The sequence below is a fragment of the Stegostoma tigrinum genome, chromosome 2, assembly GCF_030684315.1.
Source record: "Stegostoma tigrinum isolate sSteTig4 chromosome 2, sSteTig4.hap1, whole genome shotgun sequence".
NCBI classification, from domain to species: Eukaryota; Metazoa; Chordata; class Chondrichthyes; order Orectolobiformes; family Stegostomatidae; genus Stegostoma; species Stegostoma tigrinum.
In genome coordinates, this window is record NC_081355.1 from 128,803,322 (window position 1) to 128,830,514 (window position 27,193).

A 27,193-nucleotide genomic window follows, 5' to 3' on the forward strand; every position below is an offset into this window, starting at 1 on the left:
GGAGGATGCTATTGAAGGTGTCTTGGTGAATTACTGCAGTGCAGCTTGTAGTCAAGGCTTGTAAAACCTTATTGCATGGGGCAGTCACGTTTCAGATACATCTGTCATCCAGAGGGTTGGTGAGCAAATTTCAAAAAGACAAGTTATCGCTCAAGGCTTGAATTACAGCAGCTAATCATTCCTCTAAGCTGCAAAATCGCAAAAAAAATCAGTGAATTGTGATTAACGAAGTTAATGCTTGTACATTAAAAGAAAAGGCACACAAAGTTGCCAGAATTAGCAATAAATGCTGTGCCACGTCTCCCCTGACCCCATTAACTGAGGAGCTGTATTAGTACCTACATTGTTTTTGTGTTGGTTGGCAACTAACAAGTCTGTGGACCTGTGGCTTATTCCTTCTCTTGTTTTCTGTGTTGTTATTTTTCGTGGTTCCTGACAACATTGTGACTGGAGTGCAGTAGATCAGTGCACCAGAGTTATTTACCCCTTGAAACCTCAATGTTCTCATGGCTTTGCTGTCAACCTGACTACAAGGGTGCTTGCTCGGTTATACTTTATCTGTGAAAACCGAAAAGGACATTGACACTCAGTTTACCTTCTGCTACAGTTGATTCAAGAGCTGAATGCTGGAAAATAGATGGGGGAAGCTGATGTTGACAGTAGAGCAATGTTTAGCTGAGTATGGCAGCAGAGAGCCCTGGCAAAGCTTAGTTCACTGCGGGTTAAAGATAAAAACAATCTTCCAGAAATGGTGTAATATGAGATGATCCAGAGGGAAATGATCATGGATTTTGGTTGTTACTATACACAGCCATCAGATATTATTGGACAGCCTTGAAACCACTGCCAACTGCTGCTAACTACCGTAAGGTCAAGGACTGGGATGTTTGCAGATTATTTCACAAAGTTCAGTCTTTGTTACCTCGCTGATAAATAAACTGTACCAACAATAGGAGGATTTCAAGGATGTCCAAACAACCAAAAAAGGTCTCATCAGCTTTTCCTGGCCATGAACGGGACCACAAGTTGTGAGCCATACACCAACAGAGTAGGGTCAGTATTGATCAAAACTTTAACTGGGCAAGTTGCACTGACGGTAGTGACAAGAGCAAGCTAGCAGCATGTCATATGCAGTGGTTGTCTTTTCTGTCCCCTCAGGACAATTTTCAGAGCTCAAATCAAGGGTCCACATGGCAGTTCACAGCGCTGGGGATACGGGTTCGATTCCAGTCTCGGGCGACTGTGTAAAGTTCACACATTCTCCCCTTGTCTGTGTCAGTTTCCTCCCACAGTCCAAAGATATGTAGGTTAGGTAAATTTGTGTGCTAAACTGCCCATAATGTCCAGCCATGTGCATATTAGGTGGGTTAGCCATGGGAAATGTGAGGTTACAGGGATTGGGCTTTTGCGGGATGCTCTTTGGTGGGTCAGTGCAGACTTAAATAAAAAACCAAAAGAACTGCAGATGCTGTAAATCAGGAATAAAAAACAAAGTTGCTTGTAAAGCTCAACAGGTCTGGTAGCATCTGTGGAGGAGAAAACATAGTTAACGTTTCAGGTCCGGTGACCCTTCCTCAGAACTGATGGTGGCTGGGAAAACGTCAGTTTATATGGAGAAAAGAGGGAGGTGGGTGGGGTAGGGAGTAAACGATACATATTCCCCTCTCCTCCCTTGCCTGCCTTCCGCAGGGACCATTCCCTCTGGGACACCCTGGTCCACACTTCCTTCAGCCCCAACACCTCCCCACAGCCCTATGGCACCTTCCTCTGTAACTGGTGAAGGTGCAACACCTGCCCATTTTCCTCATCTCTCCCCAGAATCCAAGGGCCCAAACACACCTTCTAGGTGAGGCAACGCTTCACCTGCACTTCCCAGAATCTAGTCTACTGCATTCGTTGCTCACAATGTGGTCTCCTCTACGTTGGGGAAACGAAGTGTAGACTTGGGACCGCTTCGCAGAGCATCTACGTTCTGCTCACAAAAAAGACCTTGAACTACTGTTGCCTGCCACTTCAATGCACCATCCTGCTCCCTGGCCAATATCTCTGTCTCTGGCTTGCTGCAGTGTTCCAGCAAAGCCCAGCGCAAGCTGGAGACACAACACCTCATTTTTCACTTGGGTGTTTTCTCTTTCACAGATGCTGCCAGACCAGCTGAGCTTTTCCACCAACTTTGTTTTTGTTGTCAGTGCAGACTTGATGGGCTGAATGGCCTCTTTCAGCACTGTAGTAATTCTATGTAATAGAATATCCATGGCTCAGTTGGATCGGATCACAGTTAAGAAGCTCAATGCTATCCAGAGGAATATTGTTTATTTTTAGGCTGCATTTGCAGTCCCAACGGCTCCAGGGGCTGAGCTCACTGTCTACACTGTTGCATGCCTGTAAAATCACTGCCAGCAATGCCACAAATATCTGCCTGTATAAAAGAACAATGTTTTAGGTGCTTGTCAATTGCAGCCCCTTGCTGCCTCACTTGGCCCCAGCTCATCACCCTGTTCACCCTCTGCAGGCTGCCCTTCTTGTGGATCGACTTGCTACCTCCTCCCAACTGATGCTCTCTGGCTGTCCCACCTGTCCAATCCGTCGGCAGTCTGATCGAAACAGTAAGCTGGACAGGGAATGAGCGAGTGGAGAAGGGGATAGGGAATGGAGCAGCAAGGATGGGGACATGTTGTGGGCAGCAAACGAAGGGGAGAATGGGGCAGTGAGCAGGCAGAGGCTGGGGTACAATAACGTAGGTGGCATTAACTTCCTGTTCCAGTGCATCGACAGGATGAAGTTTTTATTCTAATTGCTTTACCACTGAACTCATTATCAAACCTTCCATTGTGGTGCACCTTGGGTTCAAGATCCAATATATAGATGTATTAGAGCAGTAACATCTGTCCACCTTACAGAGAAATACAAGAACAGGTGCAGCGTTGCATCATGAAGAATAACAATCCATATTCATATACCTTAAAAAAACACAATTCGCTTCAGAGAAGGGTGATCAGACATGAACTAATGCAGAAGTAAAGAAGAAGTACAAGGATGGATGACGACACGTTTGTTCACAGAACTGGGCTTTAAGGCTGATCTTAAAGGTGGAGACAGGGATTCGAGGTTTACCAAGCAGTTCTAGAGCTTAAGGTCTGTTTCTATATTTCTTTTCAATCCAATTGTGAAACTCTCACATGCAAACAATTTCCCATTAACACTCCAAAGATTTTCTCTCACATACTGGTTTTTAAAAATCATGGCTCCAGAAATACTGACATAGCCAATCCACCTAGCCTGCATATCTTTTGTACTGTGGGAGGAAACTGGAGCACCCGGAGGAAACCCACGCAGACACAGGGAGAATGTGCAAACTCCATGCAGACAGTAGCCCAAAGCTGGAATCAAACTTGGGCCCCTGGTGCAGTGAGGCGGCAGTGCTATCCAATGAGCCACCGTGCCACCATAATTATTAAAACTTAACATATAAATAGGCCAAAACTCACATGCCATTAGTTCAAAATCCAAATCCAAAACACATAATATTAAAAGATACGTAAATTAACACCTTCCATCATTGTGGTATTAATAATGTCATCTATAACTGAAGCTTTACATCCTTAATTTTATGTTCAATTCCACTTGCAATAACATCTGTGGGAACGAGAGAAACTCACAGTTGGTGTGTTGCCTCCCAGGTGCCAGGGTCCGTGCTGTCTCGGATCATGTTTTCGGGATCCTTAAGTGGGACAGGGAGCAGCCCCAAGTTGTGGCCCACATAGGCATCAATGACATAAGTAGGAAAAGGGATGGGGATGTGAGGCAGAAATTCAAGGACCTCGGGTGGAAGCTTAGAGCTAGAACAAAAGGAGTTGTTACCTCTGGTTTGATACCCGTGCCACGTGCTAGCGAGGTGAGGAATAGGGAGAGAGAGCAGTAGAACACGTGACTACAGAGATGGGGCAGGAGGGAGGGATTCAGATACCTGGATAAATGGGGCTCATTCTGGGGTAGGTGGGACCTCTACAAAAGGGATGGTCTACACCTGAACCAGAGGGGTACCAATATCCTGGGGGGGGATATTTGCTAATGCTTTTCAGGAGAGTTTAAACTAATTCAGCAGGGGGATGGGAACCTGAATTGTAGCTCCAGTATCCACGAGGTTGAGAGTAGTGAGGTCATAAATAAGATTTCAAGGTTGCAGGAGTGTACCGGCAGGCAGGAAGGTGGTTTGAAGTGTGTCTACTTCAATGCCAGGAGCATCCGGAATGAGGTGGGTGAGCTGGCAACATGGATTGGTACCTGAGACTTTGATGTTGTGGCCATTTCGCAGACATGTATAGAGCAGGGACAGGAATGGTTGTTGCAGGTTCCAGGGCTTAGATGTTTCAGTAAGAGCAGGGAAGGTGTTAAAAGAGAGGGAGGTGTGGCACTTTTAGTCAAGGACAGTATTACGGTGGCAGAAAGGACGTATGATGAGGACTCGTCTACTGAGGTAGTATCGGCTGAGGTTAGAAGCAGGAAAGGAGAGGTCACCTGTTGGGAGTTTTTGATAGGCCTCTGAGAAGTTCCAGAGATGTAGAGGAAAGGATTGCCAAGATGATTCTGGATAGGAGTGAAGGTAACAGGGTAGTTGTTATGGGAGACTTTAACTTTCCAAATATTGACTGGAAATGCTATAGTTCGAGTACTTTAGATGGGTCAGTTTTTGCCCAGTGTGTGCAGGAGGGTTTCCTGACAGTATGTAGATAGGCCAGGAAGAGGGGAGGCCACATTGGATTTGGTACTGGGTAATGAACCAGGCCAGGTGTTAGATTTGGAGGTAGGTGTGCACTTTGGCGATAGTGACCGCAATTCGGTTACGTTTATTTTAGCAATGGAAAGGGATAGGTGAAGACCGCAGGGCAAGAGTTATAGCTGGGGGAAAGGCAAATATGAGGCAATTAGGGAAGATTTAGGATGCATTGGATGGGGTAGGAAACTGCAGGGGTTGGGCACAATTGAAATGTGGAGCTTGTTCAAGGAACAGCTGCTGCGTGCCCTTGATAAGTATGTACCTTTCAGGCAGGGAGGAAGTGGTCAAGTGAGGGAACTGTGGTTTGCTAAAGAAGTTGAGTCTCTTGTCAAGAGGAAGAAGGAGGCTTATGTAAAGATGAGGCATGAAGGATCATTTAGGGCGCTTGAGAACTACAAATTAGCCAGGAAGGACCTAAAGAGAGAGCTAAGAAGGGACAGGAGGGGGCATGAGAAGTCTTTGGCAGGTGGGATCAAGGAAAACCCTGAAGTTTTCTATAGGTACATCAGGAACAAAAGAATGACTAGAATAAGATTAAGGCCAGTTAAGGACAGTGGGAAGTTGTGCCTGGAGACCTAAGAGAAAGGAGAGGCGCTAAATGAATATTTTTTGTCAGTATTCACACAGGAAAATGACAATGTTGTCGAGGAGAATACTGAGATACAGGCTCTTAGACTAGATGGGATTGAGGTTCATAAGGAGGAGGTGTTAGCGATTCTGGAAAGTGTGAAAATAGGTAAGTCCCCTGGATGAGATTTATCCTAGGATTCTCTGGGAAGCAAGGGAGGACATTGTAGAGTCTTTGGCTTTGATATTTATGTCGTCATTGTCTACAGGACTAGCGCCAGAAGACTGGAGGATAGCAAATGTTGTCTCCTTGTTCAAGAAGGGGAGTAGCAACAATCCTGGTAATTGTAGACCAGTGAGCCTTACTTTGGTTGTGGGTAAAGTATTGGAGAGGATTATAAGAGATACAACATAGAACATAGAACATTGAGCAATACAGCGCAGAACAGGCCCTTCGGCCCTCGATGTTGTGCCGACCTGTAAACTAATCTAAGCCCATCCCCCTACACTATCCCATCATCATCCATATGCTTATCCAAGGACTGTTTAAATGCCCCTAATGTGGCTGAGTTAACTACATTGGCAGGCAGGGCGTTTCACAATAGGATTTATAATCATCTAGAAAGGAATAATTTGATTAGGGATAGTCAACACGGTTTTGTGAAGGGTAGGTCGTGCCTCACAAACCTTATTGAGTTCTTTTGAGAAGGTGACCAAACAGGTGGATGAGGGTAAAGCGGTTGATGTGGTGTGTATGGATTTCAGTAAAGTGTTTGATAAGGTTCCCCATGGTAGGCTATTGCAGAAAATACGGAGTCATGGGATTGAGGGTGATTTAGTGTTTTGGATCAGAAATTGGCTAGCTGTAAGAAGGCAGAGGGTGCTAGTTGATGGGAAATCTTCATCCTGGAGTTCAGTTACTAGTGATGTACCGCAAGGATCTGTTTTGGGGCCACTGCTGTTTGCCATTTTTATAAATAACCTGGATGAGTGTGTAGAAGGATGGGTTAGTAAATTTGCAGATGACACTAAAGTCGGTGGAGGTGTGGATTGTGCGGAAGGATGTTACAGGTAACTGAGGGACATTGACAAGCTGCAGAGATGGGCTGAGAGGTGGCAAATGGAGTTCAGTGCGGACAAGTGTGAGGTGATTCACTTTGGAAGGAGTAACAGGAATACAGAGTACAGGGCTAATGGTAAGATTCTTGTTAGTGTGGATGAGCAGAGAGATCTCGGTGACCATGTGCATAGATGCCTGAAAGTTGCTACCCAGGTTGATAGGGTTGTTAAGAAGGTGTACGATGTGTTCGATTTTATTGATAGAGGGATTGAGTTTGGGAACCATGAGGTCATTTTGCAGCTGTACAAAACTCGCGTGTGGTCGCACTTGGAGTATTGCGTACAGTTCTGGTCGCCGCATTATAGGAAGGATGTGGAAGCATTGGAAAGGGTGCAGAGGGGATTTACCAGGATGTTGCCTGGTATGGAGGGAAGGTCTTATGAGGAAAGGCTGAGGGACTTGAGGCTGTTTTCATTAGAGAGAAGAAGGTTAAGAGGAGACTTAATAGAGACATCCAAGATGATCAGAGGATTAGATAGGATGGACAGTGAGAGCCTTTTTCCTCAGATGGTGATGGCTAGCACAAGGGGACATAGCCTTAAATTGAGGGGTAATAGATATAGGACAGATATCAGAGATAGGTTCTTTACTCAGAGAGTAGTATGGGTGTGGAATGCCCTGCCTGCAACAGTAGTAGACTCACCAAGTTTAAGGGCATTTGAATGGTCATTGGATAAACATGTGGATGATAATGGAATAATGTAGGTTATATGTGCTTCAGATTGGTTTCACAGGTCGGTGCCACATCGAGGGCTGAGGGGTCTGCACTGCGCTGCAATGTTTTATGTTCTATGTTCTAATCAAGGCTAGCTTTCCAGTCACCTTCTTGGTTTGATGATCAACCTGCATACTGACCTTTGTGACTTATGCACCAGAACACCTAAATCCTTCTGCACCTCAAAACTAATGGTGGAAGCAACTGTGCAGATCATGGATAGACAGGATATCTTTGTTATAGGGAGTGTTATTAATGTCAGATTTTGTAAAGGGCCATAGTTCAAATTGTTGAATTAATTCCATGATAGAATGAAGTTTGAGTCTATCGAATGGCTAATTAGCATTTCTACCTGGATGTAACATCCGTATGATTCATGCTGCAAAAAAGATAGATTTTCAGAGGGGAGGAGTCCATGGGAAAACATAGTGGAATTAGTTTGCAAGTTTTCCTAAAATACCTTTGAACCGTAGGATACATTATTTTAGAAAATCTCGAATGGTGGTCTTTCGACTTAACTATGGGTGTGATTTTTAGCTGTGGAGGTGAGTCGTAGTTAGCCCCTTAATACGTACAAGGGAAATGATCAAAATATGCATGTCTTGAGGTCAATTAAAGGCTAATTGCACAGAGATGTTTCTGGAGATCACTAGCTGCATCCAAGAGCCCTGCATTCGGTTTCAGAGAGAAGCCAGCTGAGTAAGGTGGGAGAAACAGGGATAGCAAACAGGAGGTGACTGATGTTCTTTTGCTTTTTCAAAGTCATTTTTTGGGTTAAGAATTATTTCATCTGTAATAACTTGTGACATTTTAACGAACACTACCTGTTCAATCACGGTCACATTACAAGATACAGTAAATATACATATAATGTTAATATACACTGCCCTCCAGCGAGATTGCTTGTAACATCGATGTTTTTAAATTCTGAAGGAAGCTGAGTAGCTCAAGGGGGTTGGAGAGATTGGCCTCTGAACTGGCAGTAAAACTCTGACCATATATGGAAACAATTTCACTGTTAGTTGATGCAGTGTAATTCATAATCTGTGCCAGGTTTTTTTTTGTTGCTTGTCATACACTGTACTCCCAGGGCACATACTGTTACCATATAGAGAAATATTTTGTTCATTTGCTTTGTTCTATTTCAGACTCAGTTTTCGAGAGAGAAAGAAATCAGTCATGAGGAACATCAGCTATTAGTCATTTGCTAACTCTAAAATGATTTTTATCACGTAAAAGAAACACATATCATTTCTTTCTCAGTAAATCACTAAGGAATTCTTCTATAAGTTGCATAACCGCTTTGTGCCACTTTGTCTTGTTCACATACTCGCAAGAAATGACAGCAACTACCACAAGAAAACTTAACATCTGTCACATGACCAGTTTTTTTTAATCCATGTTGCTACATTTTGTGTTATCCCATGAGCTGCAACTTTGCTCACATTTCTGTTGTGTGGCACTTTGAAGTCCATGCACCATGTCACAAGCATTGTACTCATCGGCCTTGTGTGTTACCTCATTAAAAAATGCAAGCAAGTTCGTTAAACATGATTTGTCTTTAACAAATGTGCGTTCCTTTCCCTTAATGAACCTGCATTTACCCAAGAGGCTATTAAAGCATTTTGATTTAGTGCGTTTTGATGAGTGAGATTGATGGTGCCCAGTCCTCTATGGATAACAGCAGCTTTTTGCACCCCATCTTCCACAATTCGCCTCATTAAGTGTGCATCTGGGCTGTACAGTGCCCGCCTAATGGAATTGTACAGCTGGAAAGGTAGCACAGTGGCTGCTGCTGGGACATCCTGGCATTCACGCCACTGGCACCGTATTAAAAGTGCAGCAGCGCATGACTTCAAGCTGTCTCCCACAACAGAGCTGTGTACCGTTAACACTGTGACACAGATATTAGCTTCTTGCTTCCCTACCAGGGAACTGGAGGTGCTCCTGGATGGGTAGTGCAGAGGAGGGCACTGCTTTATCCTGTAGACTGATGAAGGAAGCCACATGACCTGACCCAGCCAGCCAGGACCGCAATAGGTGCCAAAGTCACTGCTGTGTCCACTGTCAGACTGAACACTGAGCAGAGCAGGAAAAGGGTTGTTGATACTCCGAGTTTCCCAAGTGTGGCACAATGTCTGCAGCTCAGATTCCAGTTCCACAACTTGGATGCAGAGTTCCTTGAGCTGCAAACTGCAGATGTGTTCTACATCTATCCTAAGTTGCAATTATGTGAGATCTGAAAGCATCTGCAACCGTTGCAGCTCGGTAAATTGCCAAACGATCAGAAATCTTACCATCAAATCTGCTGTTTGTTTAACCTGAGACATGAGATTTATAAGTACTCAATTCAACACGTTCAAATACAAAGTGTGCATCTGCAGTGAAGTCATTCTCTGAAGCTATGATAGGTTTTTTGCATTGTTTAACTTGCTTTGGCAGGAGGTATATAGTGAGTAGAGCCACACTCTGAGGCTCTGTACATGAGTTGATATCTACTTCTAGTGAGATGTTTCCTTTGTTACACAAAGCCTTGATAAGATAAAGTGTTTTAAATTGTAAAATACAAGAAAGTCATGCTTTGTCTCAATGGTGAAAATTTTCACGCCATCAAAATAGTCTTTAATGCTCCCGCAGGCAAACATGAGCCTCTGAAAGCAGATAATAAAGGTTTAAAGTTAATGTTTTAAGAAGGTAAGAAGTCACATGATATTATGTTATAGTCCAGCTGGTTTATTTGAAACCTCAAGCTTTCAAAGGTGAGGTGACCTTCACCTGACAAAGGAGCAGTGCTCTGAAAGCTTGTGATTTCAAATAAACCTGTTGGACTGTATCTTGGTGTCGTGTGACTTCTGACCTCGTTCATCCCAGTCCAACGCCAGCACCTCCGCACAATGTTTTAGCAGGTGCATGTTGCACAGATGCCTTTGTAACTTTGCGCTCTTGAGAAAACGTGGGAGGCTGTGGCGGGGAGATGGGCGTTGTGAGACCAAGGAGAAGGGTAAAGCTAGAAACACCACTGCAAATTATGTATGATGTGTTTTGGTTACGACTGAATTTATAAAAATAGTTGACATTTTTATTCATATCATGCTGTAGAACTAATACAATCAACCATTGTTTCGAATATTCCAGTAAATTACTTATTTGTGAAAACTAAAGTCTTCTGTGCTTTAATGATACAAGGATAATATTGCACCAAACTGTCAGAACCCGTCATTAGTGTTTCTTTCTTTACAGATGGATTTGAAAACTATCGTCTGCACAATGATGATTTGTTGCTGTGTGTATCTGGGTCTAGTTCACTCAGGTAACACCTTCTAAACACATAAGGATTTATTCCTGGCACGTTTAACACACACATGGCTGCTTGAATCAGTGTTAAAATCTTGCCTCCAGATCGGCTTAATAAAAACACCAAAGCCAAAGCCAAGCCCATGTTTAAGATTGGTAGCTTCAACATTGCAGTGTTGGACGTGTCATTTTTCAGATGTGATGTAGGTTAAATTGCAGTAAGGATGCTATTTGAACTGAGAGTAGAGGGGGCTTTTTGGTGTCCTTACCAGCAATATCCTTCCTACAACAAAATCAAAAAGATTTACTGTTGCGTTGTAGTCACAGGGACTTCGCAGAATCATAGAACAGAAGGAGGCCTTTCAGCCACATATGGGACAACTCTCTGTAGGAATAACTTATGTAGTACGATTCCCCTGCCTTCTCCTAGCAAACCCTGTATACTCATTCTTTTCAGATCACAATCCATTTCCATTCTGGGTGTCTTAATTGAACCTGTCTCCACCGTCATCTCAGTATATTCCAGGTCCTAATCTCTGACTGTAAAAAATGTTGTTCTTTTCCTTCATGTCACCAACATTTCTTATGTCATTACCTTAAATCAGTGCACTTATGTTCTCAATCTATCCACCAATCTGAAGAATATTTTCCTTATCCAGTCCAAATCCTTCAGGATTTTTATTAGGTCCCCTCAACCTGCTGTTCTCCAAGGACAATATCCTGACCTCTCAGATCTATCTACTTAACTGAAGCAGACTTACTTTGAATTAGTTTTAATAATAAGGTGGCTGTGAAGTGTTTTGCGTGATTTGATAAGGTAGTATATCAATGCTGTTTCACTTTTGAGGTGTTCAAACACACATCAAAAAATTGTTCTATACTTCCCAAAAATCTGACTATTAAGGTTTTGGAGTAGATCTGTAGCTCGGCTTGAGGTTAGTTGGCTCGCCGAGCTGGTTTGTTGTTTTGCTGACGTTTCATTACCGTGCTTGGTAACATTCTCAGTGCAGCCTCGATGAAGCGTCGGTGTGTTTTCCCGCCTGGTTTTCTATGCAAAGAGGAGTAAGAATACCTCTTCCAAGTGTTCACGGATAATGGATGTCCAAAGAACTGAGTCAGAAGACGCCTACAAGAACAGCATCAGGAAGATTCTACACGCCCCTACACACTCATCACACTACCCTACATCAGGAACATGTCGAAACTCACCACAAGATTCCTACAACCGCTGGGCATCAGAGTGGCACAGAAGCCCACGTCAACCCTATGACAACTGCTCACCCGAACTAAAGACCCACTCCCTGCCATGGACAGGACCAATGTCATCTACAAGATCCCCTGCAGTGACAGCAAGAAACATGACATGGGACAAACAGGAAGGAAACTAACAACAAGAGTGCATGAACACCGACTGGCTACAAAAAGACATAACCAATACTTACTCACCTCAGTCCACGTAGACAAGGAGAACCATGATTTCGACTGGAACAACACCAAGTTCCTGGGACAGGCTAGGTAGAGACAAGCATGAGAATTCCTGGAAGCATGGCACTCCACGAAGCATGCTGTTAATAAACACATTGAACTCGACCCCATATACATTCCACAATGAAGGAAAACCAGAAGTGAGGCAATCCATCTCAACAGACCCCAGAGTTTAAAAACTAGGCTGGAAAACACACTGATGCTTCATTGGAGGCTGCACTGAGGATGTTACCCAGCACGGTAACGAAACTTCTGCGAAACAACAAATCAGCTTGGCGAGCTGACCAACCTCAATCTGACTATATGACAATAGTTCGGGTGGGTAGAAATTTGATCCAAAGATGTGATGAGCTTGGGTTTCAGTAGCACAAGCTCTTTGCATTTATTTGATTTAGTAGAATTAGAATTACAATTAAATTAGGTTTTATTGTCATTTGTACTCAAGAACGGGATTACAGGAGTACAGTGAAAAGTTTACAATGTTGCCACTCCTCGCGTCTCCTTAGGTACTAAGGTACATAGGTACAAAATCTGAGGTACAATAGTGAGAAAAAAAATGATACACGGGCTCAATGTCACGGCAGCTCATTGGTTAGCACTGTTGCCCCACAGCACTAGGGACCTGGGTTCGATTCCACACTCTGGGCAACTGTCTGTGTGGAGTTTGCACATTCTCCCCGTGTCTGCATGGGTTTCCTCCAGGTGCTCCGGTTTTCTCCCACAGTCCAAAGATATGCAGGCTAGGTGGATTGGCCTTGCTAAATTGCCCATAGTATTCAGGGATGTATAGATTAGGGGGATAGGTCTGGGAGGGAGGCTCTGAGGGTTGGTTTGGATTTGTGGGGCCAAAGGGCCTGTTTCCACACTGTAGGGATTCTGTGATCTTAAGTGCTTAGCCATGCTGGTCTCTCACTCTCCACAAGGGCTTTGCTCCTCTGCTGCAAAGGGTTCCCCTTCCCCATTCTTGATGTCACCACAGATGCTGGGAGACCTTGGGCCTGCAATGGCTGCAGTATCAATTACTATTGGTCTACTTTATAAAGAGCAGCTTTATCAATGCTGACCGATACAGGCCGGGTGAGATCTTTCAAAAGCTGCACAAAATTATATTTTCACACTATTTTCCTGAACATGTAACCACTTTAAGACCGAAATTGAATTGTTTACTTATCAGAAAACAAGCTTGTTTTTATTCCTCAATATTTCCCTTTGAGTTTCACTCCTTATTTCCCATCTCCTAAATTGAGTCATGTGATGAGATTCCAAAATGCTATGGGCTCCACCAGAGGGGGCCATGTCTAAGCCTAAGGGGAAGACTTTACAAATTAAAATAAAATCATAAGGGGCTGCTGAAGGCACAGGAAGGCACTTTCCAAAGGTCAATCTTGATACCTTACTTATCCAGGCAACGACGCCACTGTTTTCAATGCTTGGCAGATTAGATTACAGTTCGTTGCTCTGCTCGCGTCGCTGGGAGCGATCAGAGATGCAACTGAGTGTTTTTTTTGAAGCCAGTACATTTACTGGGTCACTGACATGGATCACATTAGTATAAGTAGTGGGATCATTGATCTCTGGTGTTTTAGTCCCAAGATAGTTAATGTATACAATTTACCTAGCCGTATACAATTCACAGGAATTTAATTGATCTACTCTGGTTTAAGTTGCTAATGTTGAAGATATTTTCTTGCAAAGTTAAATATTTGCTTTGCAGCTTTAATTACTGCAGACATATTACAGTCAACTTCCCTTTCCTATTACAGATCCCAGGGTGTGTTTAGAAGCCAATGCAGAATCATGTAAGGAATGTATAAAAGTTGGTCAAAATTGCGGATGGTGTTCACAAGTTGTAAGTCAGCAATGATTTGCTTGATTGAAATAGAAGACAGTTCCACTTACTGCTACTGTCTGGATTTTCTCAAATCAACCTTTTCAATTTATACAGCACACTAAAGCCATGAATGATAATGTTGCTTTCAGGAGTATAAATATTCCATGTCATAAATTCCACTGCTACAAATGGTTGCCATCCTACACCAGACTGAATATATTTTATTACCATCTGGCTGTTATAAGTATGAAATCCGAGTAACTTACCATTAGAGTAGGGAGCTGTTAGAGTAACTGTGATTGAACACTTCATAGAGTGTGTTAAATAGCAAAGATGGTCAAGAGAGACTCCACAGATATCTTTTAGCAACCCCTCAGCCATGAGTGAAGCTGTGAGTCATCAAACCCTCAAAATTCCTCGATGAGGAATTCCAGTTCTTCACTTCTGAAGGCCTTATTTTGGGCCATCCTTCCAAGCCACTCTATCACAGACTACCTTGATGACTGTTCACAGCCTCATAGTTTACTGTCCCTTCCTGGGACTACGCTTCCCCATTTTCTAGAAACTGCTGTCCAGACCCTATTCATTGGCACAATTCCACACACACAGCTAGCTTCACCAAACTGGCACTGCCCCGGCTATGGAGCACAGTTAACATTGAGACTTCAATATTGTTAAACCATAGCTGAGTGAGATAAGGTGAATTATTGACTGATTACAATTGGAAATTTGAGTTAAGTAGAAAATCAGTGTGAAGTGGGAGTATAGGTGCTTTAGCTGGGGTTTATGGCAAGAACTAAACATTCCAGAGCAAGAGGTGAGTGGGAGTGATAAAAGGTGAGGATTAAGTGGTTGTCCTGCAGTGAGCCCAGCAGTGGAGTGACATATGAAACCATAGCTTGAAACAAGTGCAAGGAAGGAAGTGAATAGGATTAGCGAAGATTTCTAATCACTAAAGCAAAAATCAGGTCTTCCATTTGCTTTGGACTTCAGTGTTTTCTTCCCTTCTTCAGCAAATGACTTGAGTATTGGATTGCTAGTGATAAATTTCTCTCTTTCTCTTTAGTTTACAAAAACAATATATCAGGACAATGAAATGCAAAGGCCAAGGAATCTCAAGTAATTAATATATAAGCTGAATCAAGTGTGATAGTGATGGCAGGATGGGTGATGCGTCATTGCTAAAACATGTGGAGGCTGCTGGACCCCCGTGTATTTCAGAATGAACACATCTGAACACATCTGCAGTAAGTGGTTGCAGCTCAAGGAACTTTGCATCTGAGTTGTGGAGCTGGAATCTGAGCTGCAGACATATGCCATATCTATGGCCTAACAATATTGAAGTCCCAATGCTAACTGTGCTCCTCACCCAGGGCAGTGCCAGTTTGGTGAAGCTAGCTGTTTGTGGCAACCTGGAATTGTGCCAGTGAATAGGGGCTGGAGGGCAGTTTCTAAAATCTAGGCGAGTGTAGTTCCAGGAAAGGACAGTAAACTATGAGGTTGTGAGCAGCCATGGAGTCTGTGATAGAGAAGGAGAGAGATACTTGGACATATTGCTCCGGAGGGCAGTCACTCCTCTCAGACTAAATCATTCAAACTTAGTCCATGATAAGGCACAGGAGGGTGTAGTGAGGCAGATATGAGGACCCGGGGGTTTAAATTGAGGACTCTTGGCCCCTGCAATTGTCCAACAGTTACAAGCTTCATGCAAGCTATGTGGGTGTGAATGGGGACTGTAGGGAAAGTGACTATGGCATCTTAGTACAGGGAGCCATTCAACTGGGGGAAGGCATAGGAATTAAGTTGTGGTAGGGAACAGTGTGATAAAGGGGATAGATACTATTCTCTGCAGGCATGAGTAGGAGTCCCAAAGGCAGTGGTACCTTCCTGGCACCAGGGGTTTAAGGATATCTTCTCAGAGCTGAAGAAGAGCTTGGAGAAAGAGAGGAGGGAACCACAAGCAGTTGTCCATGTTGGTACCAACAGCTCTGGAAGGACAGGAAAGGAGGTTTAGCTGAAAGAGTTTGAATAGTTAGGAGCTAAATTGAAAAGCAGAACCTCCAAGGTAATAAATTCTGGATTACTACCTGAGCCACAAACAAACAGACAGTAAATAAAGTCAGGGAGTTAAATGTGTAGCTCACAGTTTGGTGTGGGTGGAATGGGTTTCAGTTTATAGGGCTCTAGCACCAGTACTGGATTGAAAGTGGGCACTTCTAGTGAGATGGGCTTCACTTGAACCATAATGGGTTCAGGGTCCTGGCAAATTGAATGGCTAGGGCTGTAAAGACTTTAAACTAGTTAGAGGTTGAGGAGAGCTTGGGAAAGGGGAAATGTAGGCTTACAATGCAAGTGGATATGACAGACTTACAGGGAAACAATTTGGATAACGATGCCCAGAGTGGGGAACATGAAGGGGCAGAAGATATAAATATAGAAAAATAGCAGTAAATAGGCTCACAGGACAAATATTTGAAAAAAGCAAAATTAGTGGCTGTTTACTTGAGTGTGTTTAGAATGCAGAACAAAATAAATGAATTAACCACATAGATACAGGCTAAAGGGTATGCTTTTATAGCCATTACAGAGACTTGGTTACAAAGAGATCAAAGCTGTGAACTAAATAGTCAGGGTTATGTGATTTTTCTGAAAAGGTAGGCAGGAAGGAAAGGGTGGTGGAACAGTGATGTTATTATGAGATGGATTAAGTATGTTAGCAAGACGTGATCTTAGATTGCATGACACAGAATCACTATGGACAGAGGTAAGAAATGAAAAGGGCAAGAAGACATTCACAGGAGTAGTCTATAGATTCCTAACAGGAGCTTTAGAACATAGAACATAGAACATAGAACAGTACAGCACAGAACAGGCCCTTCAGCCCACAATGTTGTGCCGACCATTGATCCTCATGTATGCACCCTCAAATTTCTGTGACCATATGCATGTCCAGCAGTCTCTTAAATGACCCCAATGACCTTGCTTCCACAACTGCTGCTGGCAACGCATTCCATGCTCTCACAACTCTCTGCGTAAAGAACCTGCCTCTGACATCCCCTCTATACTTTCCACCAACCAGCTTAAAACTATGACCCCTCGTGCTAGCCATTTCTGCCCTGGGAAATAGTCTCTGGCTATCAACTCTATCCATGCCTCTCATTATCTTGTATACCTCAATTAGGTCACCTCTCCTCCTCCTTTTCTCCAATGAAAAGAGACCGAGCTCAGTCAACCTCTCTTCATAAGATAAGCCCTCCAGTCCAGGCAGCATCCTGGTAAACCTCCTCTGAACCCTCTCCAAAGCATCCACATCTTTCCTATAATAGGGCGCCCAGAACTGGACGCAGTATTCCAAGTGCGGTCTAACCAAAGTTTTATAGAGCTGCAACAAGATCTCACGACTCTTAAACTCAATCCCCCTGTTAATGAAAGCCAAAACACCATATGCTTTCTTAACAACCCTGTCCACTTGGGTGGCCATTTTAAGGGATCTATGTATCTGCACACCAAGATCCCTCTGTTCCTCCACGCTGCCAAGAATCCTATCCTTAATCCTGTACTCAGCTTTCAAATTCGACCTTCCAAAATGCATCACCTCGCATTTATCCAGGTTGAACTCCATCTGCCACCTCTCAGCCCATCTCTGCATCCTGTCAATGTCCCGCTGCAGCCTACAACAGCCCTCTACACTGTCAACGACACCTCCGACCTTTGTGTCGTCTGCAAACTTGCTGACCCATCCTTCAATTCCCTCGTCCAAGTCATTAATAAAAATTACAAACAGTAGAGGCCCAAGGACAGAGCCCTGTGGAACCCCACTCACCACTGACTTCCAGGCAGAATATTTTCCTTCTACTACCACTCGCTGTCTTCTGTTGGCCAGCCAATTCTGTATCCAAGCAGCTAAGTTCCCCTGTATCCCATTCCTCCTGACCTTCTGAATGAGCCTTCCATGGGGAACCTTATCAAATGCCTTACAGAAGTCCATATACACCACATCCACAGCTCGACCCTCATCAACCTTTCTAGTCACATCCTCAAAAAACTCGATAAGGTTTGTAAGGCATGACCTACCCCTCACAAAGCCGTGTTGACTGTATTTGATCAAGCCATGCTCTTCCAGATGGTCATAAATCTTATCCCTCAGAATCCTTTCTAACACCTTGCAGACGACAGACGTGAGACTTACCGGTCTATAATTGCCGGGGATTTCCCTATTTCCTTTCTTGAAGAGAGGAATTACATTTGCCTCTCTCCAGTCCTCAGGTACGACTCCAGTGGAGAGCGAGGATGCAAAGATCTTCGCAAGTGGCAAAGCAATTGCATTTCTCGCTTCCCAAAGCAGCCGAGGACAAATCTGATCCGGGCCTGGCGACTTGTCAATCTTAATGTTTGACAAAATTTTCAGCACATCAGCTTCGTCTATCTCTATCCATTCCAGCATGCACACCTGCTCTTCAAAGGTTTCATTCACTACAAAGTTCGTTTCTTTCGTAAAGACAGAAGCAAAAAACTCATTTAGGGCTTCCCCTACCTCCTCAGGCTCCACACACAAGTTCCCTATGCTATCCCTGATCGGCCCTACTCTTTCTTTGACCATTCTCTTATTCCTCACGTAAGTGTAAAATGCCTTTGTGTTTTCCCGGATTCCTTCTGCCAAGCCTTTCTCGTGCCCCCTCCTGGCTCTCCTCAGACCATTTTTGAGCTCCTTCCTTGCCTGCATGTAATCCTCTCTAGCTGAACTTGACCCTAGCTTCCTCCACCTTATGTAAGCTACCTTCTTCCTTTTCACTAGAAGCTCCACCGCTCTCGTCATCCAAGGTTCCTTAATCTTACCCCTTCTTGCCTGTCTCAGAGGGACATATTTACTCATCACTCCCAACAACTGTTCCTTAAACCATCTCCACATGTCTATAGTTCCCTTACCATGGAACAACTGCTCCCAGTCCATGCTTCCTAACTCATGTCTAATCGCATCATAGTTTCCTCTTCCCCAATTAAATATCCTCCCATTCTGCCTAATCCTCTCCTTCTCCATAGCTATGTAGAATGTGAGGCAGTTATGGTCACTATCACCAAAATGCTCCCCCACCACAAGATCTGTAACCTGCCCCGGCTCGTTTCCGAGCACCAAGTCTAGAATGGCCTCTCCCCTCGTCGGCCTGTCAACGTACTGCGTTAGGAAACCCTCCTGAACACACCTTACAAAAACAGCTCCATTCAAATCTTCTGCTCGAAGGAGGTTCCAATCAATATTAGGAAAGTTAAAGTCACCCATTACAACAACCCTACTGCGTCCACACTTTTCCAAAATCTGCCGACCTATGCTTTCTTCAATCTCCCTGCTGCTACTGGGGGGCCTGTAGTAAACCCCTAACGAGGTGACTACTCCCTTGCTGTTCCTAATTTCCACCCATACTGACTCAGTAGGCAGATCTTCCTCGACAATGGAAGCTTCTGTAGCTGTGATACCATCTCTGATTAGTAGTGCTACACCCCCTCCTCTTTTTCCCCCCTCCCTATTCTTTTTAAATGTTCTAAACCCTGGAACATCCAGCAACCATTCCTGCCCATGAGAAACCCATGTCTTTACGTAGGGACAGAGAATAAAATCAAGTGTTACATAGGGCATGTTAAAAAGGCAGCACATTCATAGGTGGCTTTAGACTTAATGTAGATTGCAAAAGTCAGATTGACAGAGGAAACTATAAGGAAGAATTCAGAGAGTATATTCCAAACAGTTCCCTAGAACCAATGCTGCAGATCCAACTAGGTGTCAAGCTTTTCTGGATCTGGTGATTTTTAATGAAGCAGGCTTAATAAATGATGTCAGAATACAAGATCCCCTTGGAAGCAGTGACCATAACAAGGTAGAGTTTAGCATTTAGTTTGAGAGGGAAGAACTTGGATTGGAAACAACTGTGCTAAGCTAAAAGAGGGACAATTACAAAGGCATGAGGGCAGAGCTGGTTGGCATAGAATGACAAAGGAGTTTAGTGGCAAAAAGCAGTTGAGGATCAATGACAGATATTTAAGATAATAGTTCATAACTTGGTGCAAAGTGATTAAAAAGGTCTCCAGGAAGGGGATAAGCCAACTACTATTAACCAGGGAAGTTAAGAATAGCATCAGAATGTTAAGTAAAAAAAATGCAATGTAGCAAAGATGAGTGGTAAGCCAGAAGATTGGGAAAGGTTTAAATATTAACAATGATGTCCAAAAAAAATGCACGAGAAAATAGACTTTGAGGGAAACTTCCAAGTAACAGCAAGACAGAAAGCAAGAAATTCTTTAAATATTTAAAAAGTAAGAGAGAAGCCAAAATGAATATAGGTCTCTTCGAGAATGAGGCTGGGGTAATAATAATGTGGATCCAGGAAATGGCAGAAGAGGTGAATAAATACTTTGTATTGCTGTTCACAATAGAAGACACCAAGTGCATCCCAAAATTACTAAATAATCAAAATACAAATAGACGGTGTCAACCGGCTCTCCTTTGTTTAACTTGCTCAATACCTCCACAAAGAATTCTGACAGATTCATCAAGCATTACCTCCCTGTGATGAAGCCATGCTGACTCAGCCGTATTTTACTACACACTTCCAAGTACACATCACTAATAATGCACGCTATAATCTTGCCGACGACCGAGGTCATGCTAACCAGCCTATATTTTCCGGTCTTCTGCGTCCTTCCCATCTTAAACAGCGGTGTTACATTAGCCATTTTCCAGTCCTCTGGGACCCTCCCTGACTGCAGTGATCCCTGAAGCATTGCCACTAAGGCCTCCATAATCTCCTCAGCTGTCTCCTTCAGAACTCTGGGTTGTTGTCCATTTGGTCTGGGTGATTCATCCACCTTTAGATCTTCAGCTCCCCAGCAACTTCTCTTTAGAAACATAGAAAGTAGGTACAGGAGAAGGCCATTCAGCCCTTTGAGCCTGTATCAACATTCAATATGATCATGGCTGATTGTACAATCTCAGTATCCCATTCCTGCCGTCTGTCCGTATCCCTTGTTGCCTTTAGCCGCAAGGGCCACTTCTAGCTCCCTCTAGATTATATCCAATGAACTGGTCCCAATAGCTTCCTGCAGGAGACAATTCGACAGGTAACAACTCTCTGAGTGAAGAAATCCCTCCTCATCTCAGTCCTGAATGGCTTACCCCTTATTCTTAGACTGTGACCCCTAGTTCTCGACTTCTCCAACATTGGGAACATTCTTCCCACGTGTAGCTTATCCAGTCCCATCAGGACTTTATATGTTTTTATGAGATACCACACCTCACCCCCATTCTGCTAAATTCCAGTGAGTATAAGCCCAGCCTTTCCTCATATGTCAGCTCTGCCATCCCTGGAATCAGTCTGGTGAGCCTTTGCTGGACTCTGTCAATAGCAAGGATATCTACCTCAGGCTATAAGACCAAAACAGCACATAATGCTCAAGGTGCGCCCTCACTAAGGCCCTGTATAACTGCAGCAAGACATCCTGACTCTGATACTCAAGTACTCTTACTAGGAAGGCCAGCATGCCATTAGCTTTCCTCACCACCTGCATGTGGGCCTTCTGTGATTGTTCCACCATGACACCTAGGTCTCACAGCCCTTCACCTTTTCCTAAATTGCTACCATTCAGATAATAATCTGCCTTCCTGTTTTTGCACCCAAAGTGAATAACCTCACATTTATCCATATTTTATGACCATTACCAAGTATACGCCCACTCAGCCAGTCAGCCCAAGTCACCCTGCAGCCTCTTAGCATTCTCCTCACAGCATACACAGTCACCTGGCTTAGTGCCATTTGCAAATTTGGAGATATTGCATTCAATTCCTTCATCCAAATCATTGATGTGTATTGTGAACAGCCAAAGCCCCAGCACTGAACCATGCGGCACTTCATTCATCTCTGCCTGCCACCCTGAAAAGAACACATTTATTCCAACTCTGCTTCCTTTCTGACAATCAGTTCTATATTCATGTCAATACATTACCTCCGATACCATGAACTTTAATTTTCTTTACTAATCCCTTGTGTGGAACCTTTTCAAAAGTCTTTTGTAAGTCTTGTCCATTCTACTGGTCACATTCTCAAAAAATTCCAGAAGATTTGTCAAGCATGATTTCCCTTTACTGAATCCATGCTGACTAGAACCGATTCTGTCACTGCTTTCCAAATGCTCCGTTATTACATCCTTAATGATTGATTTCAGCATTTTCCCCAATACTGATGTCAGGCTAACTGGCTTATAATTCTCCATTTTCTCTCTCCTTCCTTTTTCAAAGTTACATTAGTTACCCTCCAGTCTATTGGAACTCCTCCAGAGTGTACAGATTGCTGGAAAATTGTCACCAGTGCACCTGTTGCTTCTGAGGCCACTTCCTTAAGTGTTCTGGGATGCAGAGTCCCCTGGGGACTCATTGAGTTTTAATCCCATGAATTTCCTCAATATCATTTCCTGACTAGTAAAGATTTCCTTCAGTTCCCCTAGCATTTCCTGAAGATTATTTGTGTCCTTAGTGAACACAGATCCAAAGTATTTGTTCAATTGATCTGCCATCTCTTTGTTGTCCGTAATAAATTCACTTGATTATAATTGCAAGGGACCTACATTTGTCTCCAAGAGTTTTAGTGAGGGGTATTATACTCACCTTTGCTCCCTGAATCTCTTGAAGTTAATAAAGCTGCAACATGACATCCTGACTGTTGTACTAAATTCCCCAACCAATAAAGGCAAGCATGCCATACGCTTTCTTTACCACCCTATCTAATTGCGTGGCCACTTTCAGGGAGCTTTGAATGAACTCCAACATCCCTCTGTACACCATTGCTGTTCAGGTCCTGCCATTAACTGAACACTTTTCCATAACATTTGATTTCCCGAAGTGCAGCTCCTCACACTTACCCAGATTAAATTCCATCTGCCATTTCTCTGCTGGTACCTGCAACTGATCTATATCCCACTATATCCTTTGACAACCTTCTACACTATCCACAACTTCACCTTTGTACCTTGTCTACAATGGTACTAACCCAGGAACACCATTAGTCACAGATCTCCAACCTTCCCCCACTACCCTCTGTCTTCTATTGGCAAGCCAATTCTGAATCCACACAGCCGAGTCACCGTGGAGCTCGTGCATCGTAATCTTCTGGATGATCCTACTATGAGGAGCCGTGTTGAAAGCCTTACTAAAGCCTTGTAGACAACATTCATTGCTCTACCATCATTAAATGCCTTTGACACGTCCTCAAAAAATTCACTGAAGTTAGTAAGCCACAACTTGCCCTGCACAAAGCCATGCTGACTGTCCCTAATTAGTCCATGATTCTCCAAGTAAATTCTTTCCCCAGCATAGAGTATTCCATTCAATCGTGGTCGCCCCACGACAGAAAGGATGTGGAGGCTTTGGAGAGAATGCAGAAGAGGTTTACCGAGATGCTGCTTGGATTAGAGGGTATGATCTATGATGAGAGGCTAGAAAAACTCAAGTTGTTTTCTCTGGAGCGGCAGAGGCTGAGGGGAGTCTTGAAAGAAGTCTATAAAATTGAGATGTACAGATAAGGTTGATGGTCAAAATCTTTTTCCCAGTGTTGAAGCTAAGGGGCATGTATTTAAGGTGAGGGGGGAAAGTTCATAGGGGATGTGAGCAGCAAGTTTATTACGTAGAGAATGGTAGGAGTCTGGAATGCGCTGCCAGGGAATGTGGTGGAGGCGGATAAAATAGGGGTATTTCAAAGACTTTTAGATACGCATATGAATGTGCAAGGAATGGAGGGATATGGACCAATGGCAGACAGAAGGGATTAGTTTCATTTGGTGTTTGGCACAACATAGTGGGCCAAAAGGCCTGTTCCTGTGCTGTACAGTTCTATGTTCTATGAAGTTCTGTATCTTACTGGTGTATTCTCCCATAAAGAAAGATGCAAAGAACCTATTCAGTTCCTCAATCATTTCTTTGCTCCCCATTAGTACTTCTCCAAGCTTACTTTCCAGCGGCCAATGTCCATTCTTTCCTCGCCCTTCCATTTTATATAACAAAGAAAATGCTCTTGCAATATTATATTACTATATAAGCAGCTGGCTTACCTTCATATTTCATCTTCTTCCCCTTATTGCTTTTTTATTGTTTACTGTTTTTAAAGGCTTCCGATTTATCTGGCTTTCCACTGATCTTCACCATATTGTATGCTTTTTCTTTTGCTTTTATGCAATTCCTTACTTTGCTTGTTGGCCCTGGTTGCGTTGTCTTCCTCTTAATATGCTTCTTCTTCTGGGATGAATTTCTGCTGTGCCTCTAAACTACCAGCCGTTGCTACTCCATCCCTTCTGACCAACACTAGCCAGCTTCTCCCTTATGTCTTTGCCGTTATCTTTACTCAACCGTAGTACCATTAGATCTGATTCCAGCCTGTGAGAAGCTTGAAGTAGTGCTAAGTGTGTGAGGATGAGGTGAAGCGTATTAATGAGGTCTAGTTCATAGGTAGGGGTCTGGCGGTTTGAACAGTGCTGACTCTAGTAGTGCAATTGATAGAATATGGCATTTGAGGATTTATTAACTGTTGGTGACTGCTCTGGGGAGGACATAAAACGTCTTGCAGCAATACATCCAGGTGACATTCCGAATTAATAGTTCTAATTGCCTATTGATGATCCTTCTGGAGGCCTCTTGCTGTCCTGTGGATTCAGGTTATTTCTGCCTTTACGTCCTCTGACAAGGCCACAAAAGCAGATTAAAAAAACCTTGCAATTTACTTTTTCCAGTCGTTTGCTTGCCCAAATTAGATTCTGTCGTATTACAACTCCTGGACCCTGCTGTAACCATAACGCACGTCCATTGGAAGATGCACAGACCAGCTTTAAGTGGAGATAGTCACTCACAATATTCACCCAGAGCTGATATATCCAACCAATAAACCAATAGTACAAGCTGTCAGGATGCAGAGATCATTCAAGTATCTAAGCAACACGCAGTTACAATCGTATGTTGTGTTCCCTGTGGTTAAGATATATATAGAGCAAAGCATAGACTCATGACAACAATACCAGAAAGACAGAGACATTGTTCAAAGCAAAATGCCTCAATGTTTCAATTAGAGGAAGATGCATGACTATAGGGAGAGAGCAAGATCATGTGATTAACTTTGGACTTCCCTCAAACAAAACCTGCCCAGACGATTGTTGGGTAGAATGGTTGCCTTCTGTGCAAAAAAATTCTATGTGCCTCATAGAAAACTCTAAGTAACTTTACTCCTAAAGGAACTTACTCAGTCTGACCTGTTTTACAGGAATTCTTGTGGAGTGGGGAATTAGCAATGGCACGTTGTGATGATATTGAATCACTAAAAAGAAGAGGATGTCCAATGGAACATATTGAAAATCCAAAAGGTTCTGTGAGAATTATTCGTGATAGAAATCTGACAAGTGGGAGGAAGATGAATTCCAAAGATGCCACACAGATTCGACCACAGAAGCTTACTCTGAAACTACGACCAGGTACGTCAAATTACAGGAAAGCCCAGAGAAAGTTTCCGATCAAATACAATTATCCACAAATTACTGTGCAAAATGCAGTACTCATAATTGTCTATTCAGCATCAACATTTCCGAATCTTTAATATATGTGCAAAATTATTTTTATCATCATGCTGTTAAGTGTATTCTTGTGGTAAGTTCTACTCAAAATGTTGATCCCTCTTTCTCATTATAACTGCCAATTTCTAACATTTTCTTTTCTGATTCTGGATTTCCAATATTTCTTTTAAGTCAACTGCTAGATGATCTGTCCTGAAATTTGTAATGCTTTCTACCAACCTCCTGCTGTTACTCTTAACAGGGTCATCTGGTCTCCCCATGGTAAAGGCATGGACTTGGTAATTTCTGGGTGTTTCGGAAGTGTCTTGTAAAAGGTGGGAATTTCTGTAGCAGATGTTGTGCCCATAGATGGCTGCAAAAAAAAACCTGGGAATTATAAGCTTAACATCTGTGGTGGGTCAGTTACTCAGGAAGATTCTGAGGGATAGGATATACATGCATTTAGAAAGACAAGGTTTGATTAGGAGTAGTTAGCATGGCTTTGTACGTGGGAGATCATGCATCACAAGTTTGTTAGAGTTCTTTGATGAAGTGACCAGGAAGGTTGATGAGGGCAGGGCAGTAGATGTAGTCTATATGGATTTCAGTAAGACCTTTGATAAGGTTCCACATAAGAACATAGGAAATAGGAGCAGGAGTACGCTATTAGGTCCCTCGAGCCTGCCCCACCATTTAATAAGATCATGGCTGATCCTTTTGAGACTCAGATCCACTTACCTGCCCACTCACCATAACCCTTAATTCCTTTACTGTTCAAAGATGTATCTGGCCTTGCCTTAAAAAACATTCAGTGAGGTAGCTTCAACTGCTTCACTGGGCAGGGAATTCCACAGATTCACAACCCTTGGTTAAAGAAGTTCCTCCTGACTTCAGTCCTACATCTGCTTCCCTTTATTTTGAGGCAATGCCCTCTAGTCCCTAGTTTCGCCTGTTAGCGGAAACAACCACTTTATCTATTCCCATCATAATCTTAAATGTTTCTATAAGATCTCCCCTCATTCTTCTGAATTCCAATGAGTATAATCCCAGTCTACTCAGTCTCTCCTCATAATCCAAACCTCTCAACTCTGGAATCAACTGAGTGAATCTCCTCTGTACCCCTTCCAGTGCTAGTATATCTCTTCTCAAGTAAGGAGGCCAAAACTGCACACAGTACTCTAGGTGGGGCCTCACCAGGGCCCTATACAGCTGCAGCATAACCTCCCTGTTTTTAAACTCCAGCTCTGTAGCAATGGCAGACAAAATTCCATTTGTCTTTTTAATTACCTGCTGCATCTGCAACCCTACTTTTAGCAATTCATGCACAAGGACACCCAAGTCCCTCTGCACAGCAGCATGCTGCAATTTTTAACCATTTAAAACATAATCCATTTTGCTGTTATTCCTGACAAAATGGATGACCTCACACCTACCAACATTGTACTCCATCTGCCAGACCTTTGCCCATTCACTTAAACTATCTATATCCCTCTGCAGACTTTCAGTGTCTTCTACACACGATAGGCTGCTCTGGAAGGTTAGATCGCATGGAATCAAGGGAGAGCTGGCAAGTTGAATACACAGTTGGCTTGATGGTAGGAAGCAGAGAGTAACAGTGGAAGGATGCTTGTCTGACTAAAGGTCTGTGACTAGTGGTGTGCCTCAGGAGTTGGTGCTTGGCCCATTGCTGTTTGTTATCTATATCGATGATCTGGGTGAGAATGTACAAGGCATGATTCATAAGTTTGCGGATGACATTAATTTAGGCAGTATCGTGGACAGTGAGGAAGTGTATCAGAAATTGCATCAGGATCTTGATCAGCTGGGGAA

At 43.3% G+C, this 27,193-nt stretch overlaps 1 protein-coding gene across 2 annotated transcripts in view; it reads left to right on the forward strand.

Moving 5' to 3' along the window:
- LOC125446984 (integrin beta-1-like) overlaps positions 1–27,193 on the forward strand; it is a 93,063-nt gene that overhangs the window by 4,489 nt on the left and 61,381 nt on the right. The window contains exons 2-4 of one of the 2 annotated variants that reach the window (XM_048521055.2): positions 10,420–10,489; positions 13,722–13,807; positions 25,078–25,285. In XM_048521055.2, coding sequence (XP_048377012.2) covers positions 10,420–10,489; positions 13,722–13,807; positions 25,078–25,285 — 364 coding nt within the window. The remainder of the gene's footprint in view (positions 1–10,419; positions 10,490–13,721; positions 13,808–25,077; positions 25,286–27,193) is intronic. The other variant, XM_048521063.2, reaches the window with a different exon arrangement.